Genomic DNA, 10,403 nt, shown 5'->3' with positions numbered 1-10,403 from the left:
GTTCGCGCTCAGGCTCTGTCGTAACCGGCCGCGTCTGTGGGGCGACACACAATTGGCCTAGCGTCGTCCGGGCTAGGGAGGGTTTGGCCGGTAGGGATATCCTTGTCTCATTGTGCACCAGCGACTCCTGTGGCGGGCCGGGTGCAGTGCACGCTAACCAAGGTTGCCAGGTGCACGGTGTTTCCTCCGACACATTGGTGCGGCTGGCTTCCGGGTTGGATGCGCGCTGTGTTAAGAAGCAGTGCGGCTTGCTTGGGTTGTGTATCGGAGGATGCATGACTTTCAACCTTCGTCTCTCCCGAGCCCGTACGGGAGTTGTAGCGATGAGACAAGATAGTAGCTACTAACAATTGGATACCACGAAATTGGGGAGAAATAGGGGTAAAAATTCAACAACAAAAAAACATTTGTTTGTTTCTTTTCTCATCAATCGACACACAATATCCCATAATGACAAAGCAGAAACAGGTTTTTGGACATTTTTGCTATATTATTTGACAAAATGTACTAAAATATCACATTTACTTAAGTATTCAGACCCTTTTCTCAGTACTTGGTTGAAGCACCTTCGGCAGCAATTACAGTCTCAAGTCTTCTTGGGTATGACGCTACAAGCTTGGAACACCTGCATTTGGGGAGTTTCTCCCATTCCTCTCTGCAGATCCTCTCAAGCTCTGTCAGGTTGAATGGGGAGCATTGCTGCGCAGCTTTTTTCCGGTCTCTCCAGAGATGTTCAATTGGGTTCAAGTCCGGGCTCTGGCTGGGCCAGTCAAGGACATTCAGAGACATGTTCCGAAGCCACTCCTGCATTGTCTTGGCTGTGTGATTAGGGTCGTTGTCCTGTTGGAAGGTGAAACTTCGCCCCAGTCTGAGGTCCTGAGCACTCTGGAGCAGGTTTTCTTTAAGGATCTCTTTGTACTCTGCTCAAAAAAAATATTTGATCCATTTTAGAAGGCTGTAACGTAACAAGATGTGGACAAAGGGGAAGTGGTCTAAATGCTTTCCGAATGCACTATAGGCTACAGCAGGGTTGATTTTATTTCTAAGTTTTCTGATCTGAAAAAATATTGTAATGCGCCGCTTGCCTGCTACCCAGATTACTGTGCTCTATTCAGATTTTTTTTTTATTGGGGGGGGGGGGACATTAAATACTAAAACACCAGCAAATCAGCTCCAAGTGATGATTTTAATTTGGGAAACACTATGTTCCAAAGTATTCCCACACTTAAGAGATATGTGATCATATAGAAGGCAGTAAGGTCTGAAATTATTGTTTTAGTTAAATATTATATCCGTTTGGGCTTCATGAGGCCAATTTGCAGTCTACAAATTATTTGTAATTATGTTTCGACCCCTGACCATCCACTCAAGAAAAATAGGCCCGCGGCTGAATTTTGTTGATGATCCCTGGGCTACAGTCGTTGATAAATGTTGGCCTCTTCACAGTGAGGGTCCGTGACATTGACTGTAAAGGGTCCGTGGTTACAACTAGGGGGAGACGTTGTACTCCACAGTTTTCAAAATCAGGAAGCGCTCGATAGAAAAAGTATCGCACTCAAAGCGAAGTGTAGGCAGGCACAGATAATAGAAGGGACGCGTTCCTCTGCCCAAGCGTTGCTGACGTATGCCAAACCTTACAACGTCTGGATAGGTATTTTAACTTTAACTAACCACATCATATGTAATAGTCATCTGCTAGTCGATGACCCCGTCGATGATGTCAAACGCAACCATTGGTTAATTCATGTAACTTCTGCGCAGGGGAACGCGACCCGGAGTATCGACGTACTTGATAACCCGTGAACTCCGTGCCAAGAACAATTCCTGGATTCGGAAACTGACCAGGAAAAGTAAAAAGAAGATTTGCAGTTCATTTTTATTCTGTTATTTTGTTTTATCGTTTCGGAGGAGACAAGTATCACTTTGAAACGTTGGAGACTGAGGTTTAAAGTCCCGACCGAAAGAGACAGTCTTCCCTCTCCTCTGCACGCGTCGTTTGCCATGGCTTTGACAACCTGTACCAGATTTACCGACGAGTTTAATCTCTACGAAGAGCTGGGAAAGTAAGTATTTTCAATGTTTTTGTTATTTCTCTCCAATACATATCTGCATTGGATTATGTTTAGCTACTGGTGCTCTAAACGGGTGGTTATTCTTGATTACCTGTTACCTGTGTGTGGTGCACAGAAACCGTACCCGTTGTATTCAAACCGTACGTTTGGTCTTCAAAATGTATATTTCCTAACTTTTCTTTCCAAAAGCGTCGTTGCGTTTGTTTTGATATCTTTACTGAATGTTTACGTAGTATTTCAATCGCTCTTGACATTTTCGTCTAACAAGTCACCGCCCTTTTAGTGGAACAACAACTGTATTGGGGCGGTAATTTCCTAGTGGTGAGCTGTCGTAAATGGTAGTGTCTAAATTTATGGAGAAATCCCTTGTTTTCCCAGCTGTGATGTCATTCCTTGCTCACAGCAAAATGAAATTGACATAAATGTGACTTATTGATCCACTGATTGCTATTGCCAAGCGGCCAGCGCACATGCCCATTCCGACATGGTTTCATTGGGTCTATTTATAACCATAAACAAAATAATAAATGCCATAGTTTTAGCAACAATGTAAACGCATCGATATGAGTGATGGGTTTTAAAGCATGGCAGAGCGAAAGGTTATCGCGTTAAATGTTTTTAAAAGCAGCGCTAACCCTGGGTGACTGAGAAGAATCCCTTGACATTACTGACTGTAGCTTGCCCTACTTTACCAGCAAAGCACGGGCGGCTTTGCGGGGTTGGGGACAATTAGGTCACTTGCACTTACGCGGTCTTCAGTGCTTTTTCCAGCGTGAGGTTGCATCTTCTAGCCTAGGCCTACTCTACACAGTGGTCCACCGAGCATGGCCTCTCACAGCCATCTCCATCTGAGTTTGACTACTAAAACTTGAATTATTGTGTACACCACTGATGCAAATAAACGAAATATAGATGCATATTTTCAGTATATCCCTATTTCTTTGGAGTTTTATGCATCAGGTCAAATACATGGTTCGTTGGACAAAGCCTATGGGGAAAATAAAAGGCATTTTAGGATAAACACAGAAAATAAGATCTGTGGCAAACACAGGCTAAGGAGATTTTATACATTTTGTTCAATAATAATCTTCAAATAAAATTGTATTGGTCACATGCACATGGTTAACAGATGTTATTGCAACGCAGCAATATCTAACATGTAATCTAACAATTCCACAACAACTATCTAATACACACATTAAAGGGATGGAATATGAATATATAGATGAGCAATGACAGAGCGGCATAGGCAAGATGGTATAAAATACAGTATATACATATGAGATGAATAATGCACGAAATGTAAACATTTTAAAGTGACTAGTGATCCATGTATTAAAGTGCCCAATGATTTCAAGTCTGTGTGTAGGCAGGGATGTGCTAGGGATGGCTATTTAACAGTCTGATGGCCTTGCGATAGAAGCTGTTTTTCAGCTTAAGGTCCCGGCTTTGATGCACCTGCACTGTCCTCGCCTTCTGGATGGTAGCGGGGTGAACAGGCAGTGGCTCGGTGGTTGTTGTCCTTGATGATCTTTTTATCCTTCCTGTGACATCGGGTGGTGTAGGTGTCCTGGAGGGCAGGTAGTTTGCCCCCGGTGATGCGTTGTGCAGACTGCACCACCCTCTGGAGAGCCTTGCGGTTGTGGGTGGTGCAGTAGCCATACCAGGCGGTCATACAGCCCGACAGGATGCTCTCAATTGTACATCTGTAAAAGTTTGAGGGTTTTAGGTGACAAGGCACATTTCTTCAGCCTCCTGAGGTTGAAGAGGCGCTGTTGCGCCTTCTTAACCACACTGTTTGTGTGGATGGACCATTTCAGTTTGTCTGTGATGTGTACACTGGGGAACTTAACTTTCCACCTTCTCCACTGCTGTCCCGTCAATGTGGATAGGGGGGTGCTCCCTCTGCTGTTTCCTTAAATCCTTGATCGTCTCCTTTTGTTGACGTTGAGTGAGAGGTTGTTTTCCTGACACCACACTCCGACTGCCCTCACCCTCGCCCTCACCCTGTAGGCTGTCTTGTTGTTGGTAATCAAGCCTACTACTGTTGTTGTCTGCAAACTTGATGATTTGAGTTGGAGGAGTGCATGGCCATGCAGTCATGGGGGAACAGGGAGTACAGGAGGGGTCTGCGCACACACCCTTGTGGGGCCCCAGTGTTGAGGATCAGTGACGTGGAGCTGTTTCCTACCTTCACCACCTGGAGGTGGCCCGTCAGTAAGTCCAGGACCCAATTGCACAGGGCGGGATTGAGACCCAGGGTCTCGAGCTTAATGATGAGCTTGGAGGGTACTATGGTGTAGAATGCTGGGCTATAGTCAATGAACAGCATTCGTACATAGGTATTCCTCTTGTCCAGATGGATAGGGCAGTGTGATGGCGATTGCATCGTCTGTGGACCCATTGGGGCGGTAGGTCAATTTGAAGTGGGTCTAGGGTGACAGTTAAGGTGGAGGTGATATGATCCTTGACTAGCCTCTCAAAGCACTTCATGATGACATACAGTGCCTTGCGAAAGTATTCGGCCCCCTTGAACTTTGCGACCTTTTGCCACATTTCAGGCTTCAAACATAAAGATATAAAACTGTATTTTTTTGTGAAGAATCAACAACAAGTGGGACACAATCATGAAGTGGAACGACATTTATTGGATATTTCAAACTTTTTTAACAAATCAAAAACTGAAAAATTGGGCGTGCAAAATTATTCTTGCTGAAGAAAAGCAGGCCCAAACCATGATGCTGCCACCACCATGTTTGACAGTGGAGATGGTGTGTTCAGGGTGATGAGCTGTGTTGCTTTTACGCCAAACATAACGTTTTGCATTGTTGCCAAAAAGTTCAATTTTGGTTTCATCTGACCAGAGCACCTTCTTCCACATGTTTGGTGTGTCTCCCAGGTGGCTTGTGGCAAACTTTAAACAACACTTTTTATGGATATCTTTAAGAAATGGCTTTCTTCTTGCCACTCTTCCATAAAGGCCAGATTTGTGCAATATACGACTGATTGTTGTCCTATGGACAGAGTCTCCCACCTCAGCTGTAGATCTCTGCAGTTCATCCAGAGTGATCATGGGCCTCTTGGCTGCATCTCTGATCAGTCTTGTCCTTGTATATGACCTGAAAGTTTAGAGGGACGGCCAGGTCTTGGTAGATTTGCAGTGGTCTGATACTCCTTCCATTTCAATATTATCACTTGCACAGTGCTCCTTGGGATGTTTAAAGCTTGGGAAATCTTTTTGTATCCAAATCCGGCTTTAAACTTCTTTACAACAGTATCTCGGACCTGCCTGGTGTGTTCCTTGTTCTTCATGATGCTCTCTGCGCTTTTAACGGACCTCTGAGACTATCACAGTGCAGGTGCATTTATACGGAGACTTGATTACACACAGGTGGATTGTATTTATCATCATTAGTCATTTAGGTCAACATTGGATCGTTCAGAGATCCTCACTGAACTTCTGGAGAGAGTTTGCTGCACTGAAAGTAAAGGGGCTGAATAATTTTGCACGCCCAATTTTTCAGTTTTTGATTTGTTAAAAAAGTTTGAAATATCCAATAAATGTCGTTCCACTTCATGATTGTGTCCCACTTGTTGTTGATTCTTCACAAAAAAATACAGTTTTATATCTTTGTTTGAAGCCTGAAATGTGGCAAAAGGTCGCAAAGTTCAAGGGGGCCGAATACTTTCGCAAGGCACTGTAAGTGAGTGCCATGGGGCGATAGTCATTTAGTTCAGTTACCTTTGCCTTCTTGGGTAACAACACTTTTTGTGAATGTTGAAGAATTGATGTAATGATAAAAAGCACATAAAGACTTCATAATTCATAAAGGTCATGTTAACTAACTGATATTATCTCATAGAACAGAAAGTATGAGATCTCCTAAGCCTGTGTTAACCTCTGACCTTATTTTTGGCGTTTATTCCAAAACCCTATTCATTCCCTATTCATTAGGAATGGCTGAACAAACCTGATATGTCTTATTTCTGAGTGTTAGGACTACAAGCTAGCGCTTAACAGAGCTCGCTATCTTGCCATATATAGCTTGCAGTCCTAAAACCCGGAAATTATAAAATTTGCCACTGTTGTCTTACGACTCGAACAGATAGCTCGAACCAGTCATGACTATTCAACAAAACAATACATGATACAAGGCAAATGTATTAGTTATGTGATTGTATAATTAGAAAAGGAGTTTTGAAGTTGAGGGTGCAGTATTTATGAAGTTTGGCAATGTGGACAAAAATTAGCATAGTTCAACTAGCCAGCAAATTTAGTCAGGGAAAACAAATCTGGGAGAGGATATAGCTGGGTGCACATGAATCCAGAAAATGTATGGTGAAGTCCCTTCCAGACACGGTAGATTCCTCCTCACCACTCTATAGAGAAAGGAAAGGGTTTTTCGATGGAACAAAATGAATAACATCTCCAAAGCCTGTGTTTACCAGACCTTATTTTCGCCATTTGTTCAAAAACCTTCCAAAAACGAACCATGGGCGAAATTAGTGCCGACACAAAGACGCCATCACTATTGCTCTCCATGTCAGTTTGATCGTCTACTCATCACCGTCTTTGTGTGTCCTAAAGGGGAGCTTTCTCCATAGTGAAAAGATGTATGAGGATCTCCAGCGGACAGGAGTATGCTGCCAAAATCATCAACACTAAGAAGCTATCTGCTCGGGGTAGGTGTCTTTACCATGTCTTTACCATGTCTTGGCAGTTGTTGTTGAAAACGACTGAATACCCCAAAGCTCCCTGTCAAAAGTTTCCAGTGAGAAACAAAAAGGGGATGGTTGTAAGTTTTTTTTTTTTTTTTTTTTACCTGGCGTTTTTCTTCGCATTACATGGTAATATGGCAATTACATTAGTATGCAGTTCACAGGAGGCTGCTGAGGGGAGGACGGCTCATAATAATGTCTGGAACGGAGTGAATGGTATCAAACACATAGAAACCATGGAAACCCCGTGTTTGATGTATTTGATACCATTCCGCTCCAGCCATTACCACATGCCCGTCCTCCCCAATTAAGGTGCCACCAACCTCCTGTGATGCAGTTGTAGAGAAGCACCCATTATCATCACATAATTGTCAGTAAATAGCAGATAAAATGACGTTACCCAGAGGAATGCTGAATGTGGTTCTGGTTTGTGTTGCAATGTTGAGCAGTCACATGTCTTAGTCTACCAGTCAATGACAGGAAAAATCTCCCCAACATTTCCTTGATTTTTGGACTTCAAGCACTTTTTAACCAAGTGACATGCCCTCCAACTTCCCCACATTTCACTCCTGCTTACTTTTTTAGTGGACAATGTACAGTCGTAGCTGTATGAACATGAGTCATTTCTGTAATTGGATGTGGTAAGGCAAACCACGTCTGGGGAAGTCTCGCTCAGGGTTATGTCCAACTGTCTTTACAGTTCTTCTTTCATTTTATAGCATTAGTGCCCCTTGTGGTGAGGGATGAAAACACCAAGCAAGGTTATGACTCTCATACTGGTATCAGTTAACCTGCTTTGACTTCTGACATGAGTCACAGTGTAGTCTTCTGTGTCACAACCACAGCCACTATGGGGTAACTGAAGGGATAAGTAGTAAAAATAATGCATTCTTCAAGACCTTTGGGTCTATATCCTGGTGCTACTATACAAAGTCTTGCTTTTGTAGACTGGACTGCCTGTCCAGGAAGTAGCTTGTGTCTGTTTTTTTCCCCTTATTCTCTCTCCTTCTTTCTGAGGCAGCTGTGGGGAGCGGGTTGGGTTGGTGCGTGGGCCGGGGCTCCCGTTGTCTGTATGGCGCTGCTGATTATCCCTCCAGAAACCTTAATGGGCTGCTGACGGACAGACACACACACACACAGACAAGTAAGGACGAAGAGACAGGAGGGAGGGATGATTAGGACTAAATGACAGGAGGGAGGGATGATTAGGACTAAATGACGGGAGGGAGGGATGATTAGGACTAAATGACGGGAGGGAGGGATGATTAGGACTAAATGACGGGAGGGAGGGATGATTAGGACTAAATGACGGGAGGGAGGGATGATTGGGGTTAGATGATGGGAGGGAGGGAGGGAGGGATGATTAGGACTAAAGGAAGGGATTGTAATTGTATCACAGACAGGAGCTAAGTCTAGAACAGAACATGAATAACTGGATAGAGAATATAGCTGGAGAGAGGAAGCTGTACCCAATTCCTTACACAATCCCCTTTATGGTACAGAGAGTAAAGAGAGATTAGATTGCTGAGGTGTTGAATAGAGGGTGGCCCAGAGAGGGTTGAGAAAGTGTATTGGTGTTTTTTTTCCATGATTGATCCCATTCTAGGATTGGCTTGACTGATTGGCTCCACTGAGCCACGCCCGGCCCCTACCCGAGAGAAGATGAAAGAGGCAAAAAGAGCGGGGAGATAGAGGGAGTGAAATAAATTGGAATGGGAGGAGAGATGGGTGAGGGGAAAGTGAGTTGATGTGCAAGAATTTGTGAAAGACAGAAATGGAATGAATTTAAGAGATAAAGCGAGTGGGGCGAGATGAGGAGGAGAGATAGGAAAGAATAGTGCTAGCAGAGAGATCTCTCCCTTCCTCAGCTGAAGGTGACCTTGGAGGAGGGAAACCCCAGGTCTGTGTGTCAGTCAGATACCAGGGGCAGGACTGGAGGAACATAGTAAGTAGAAAGGGGGATACCTAGTCAGTTGCTCAACTGAATGCATTCAACCGAAATGTGTCTTCTGCATTTCACCCAACCCCTTAAACTCACCTCATCCACTAGCAATGTGTAGCACCCACAATGCACAGCAAACATTTTTGTGACTGGACGCTCACCACACGCTCAACCTCATATCATCTATCGAGGTGAGGAGTGATACAGGATTTTCCCAATTAGGAATGAGATTAATTATTAGGTGGCCATGATGGAATGGGGCCAGGTTGGGAATTTAGCTATGACACGGGGGGGGGGGGGGGTATTACATCCCAGCTGTGGGATGCAGGGTGATATACTTCTGCCAACCTGTAGATTGTTGTCAATTGGGTGATCTTTATCTATACCCCTATAGGGTGTTATTTAAGCCTTATCAAAGCACAGAGATGTAGACAGTGGATTGGTTTTTGATTCACTGCTCTGTATTGACTTAGTTAGATCATGTGTTAGCAAATCAGTCTGTCCCTATATGTGTGTGTGTTCCTTTCTCTGTGTCCACCACGAGCAGGGCACTGATCTAATAACAGCCGTCTTACTTTATGTTTGAGGGAAGGAGTTACAGTTCGGACATTCAAGGTTACTCTTTGCGCTGGGGATTCCCAAAGTGGGTCGTGTGACTTCTGATAGACGGGAGGCTAAATTCAGAGTCTCGTGCGATAGTGGGACTCCTTAGGGAATAGACCCTCCCTGGTAACCCACACTCCTTTTGGCTCGCCGTGTGGAGGTGTGTTGAAGGTGCAGACCTATCTCCTCACACACTTATGTCAATGCATGGGCTTTGGGAGTGTTTTTGACTTGTTGCACTTCTTCTTTGGTGACTTCCCCCTTCTATAAATTGGTTAGCATTTAGCATGTATAGGTTTTTGTGCCTCTTGCTTTGTGGTTAGATGAGGAAGGATGTGTTTTTGAAGCCAACTGAATGTCATAAAGTTGTGGCTATCCTACCAGGCTCTGTCAGGCTCATTGTCTGCTAATGAGAGGGGTGTAGACCCACACAGACATTATGGGTTAATTGGGGGCTCCCAAGGGGCGCAGCGGTCTAAGGCACTGCGTCTGCGCTAGAGGTGTCACTACAGACCTTGGTTCGATTCCAGGCTGTACCACAACCGGCCGTGATTGGGAGTCCCATAGGGCTGCGCACAATTGGCCCAGCGTCGGGTTAAGGACAGACTGAGAACCCCCTCTCCACACGCGCACAGAGCCCACCATAAATAAAAGTCACCCTGGCCTGACCAATATGGCTGACCTTGGTGTCTGGGAATGTTCACACCAGCATGAATACAGATGACTCAATCACCCCAAAGCTCTGTCTAATATGGGGATCTGGGGCACTCACTGTGCTGTAATGTTCCCCAAGGTGTGAGGGATTTTTTTTCTCTCACTCCGTTCCATGTATACCTCCTGTGAGGTATTTAAGTATCTCTCTTTTTCTCCATCTCTCTCGCTCTCTTCTTCTTCTCTCCTCTTCTGCTCACACTCACGGACGGGGGGGGTTTGAGTCACAAACAGTGTTTCGTGTTTTTAGTTTTATTTCCTGTAAATCTGTATTTGTGTAAGAGCAAAGCCCTCAGTCCATTTAGCCCTCATCTTGCGGAATAGTGTGTGTCTGAAGTTCAATGCTTTACATGACA

The 10,403-nt window shown here is 44.4% G+C and overlaps 1 protein-coding gene across 42 annotated transcripts in view; it reads left to right on the top strand.

Moving 5' to 3' along the window:
• Window positions 1–1,447: 1,447 nt before the first annotated feature.
• LOC110500890 (calcium/calmodulin-dependent protein kinase type II delta 1 chain) overlaps window positions 1,448–10,403 on the top strand; it is a 94,521-nt gene continuing 85,565 nt past the window's right edge. For 11 of the 42 annotated variants that reach the window (XM_090214853.1, XM_090214855.1, XM_090214830.1 and 8 more), the window contains exons 1-3: window positions 1,534–1,651; window positions 1,762–2,063; window positions 6,661–6,755. In XM_090214853.1, coding sequence (XP_090070979.1) covers window positions 2,002–2,063; window positions 6,661–6,755 — 157 coding nt within the window. In that variant the 5' untranslated portion in view covers window positions 1,534–1,651; window positions 1,762–2,001. Of the gene's footprint in view, window positions 2,064–6,660; window positions 6,756–10,403 lie in introns of all 42 variants that reach the window. The other 31 variants (XM_090214843.1, XM_036958205.2, XM_090214847.1 and 28 more) reach the window with 11 other exon arrangements.

Source organism: Oncorhynchus mykiss, chromosome 21 (assembly GCF_057628025.1).
Source record: "Oncorhynchus mykiss isolate SJ-2025 chromosome 21, ASM5762802v1, whole genome shotgun sequence".
In the NCBI taxonomy this organism is placed as follows: domain Eukaryota; kingdom Metazoa; phylum Chordata; class Actinopteri; order Salmoniformes; family Salmonidae; genus Oncorhynchus; species Oncorhynchus mykiss.
Note: the sequence above shows the minus strand (reverse complement) of the source record. Positions and strands in the feature narration are given on the sequence as shown.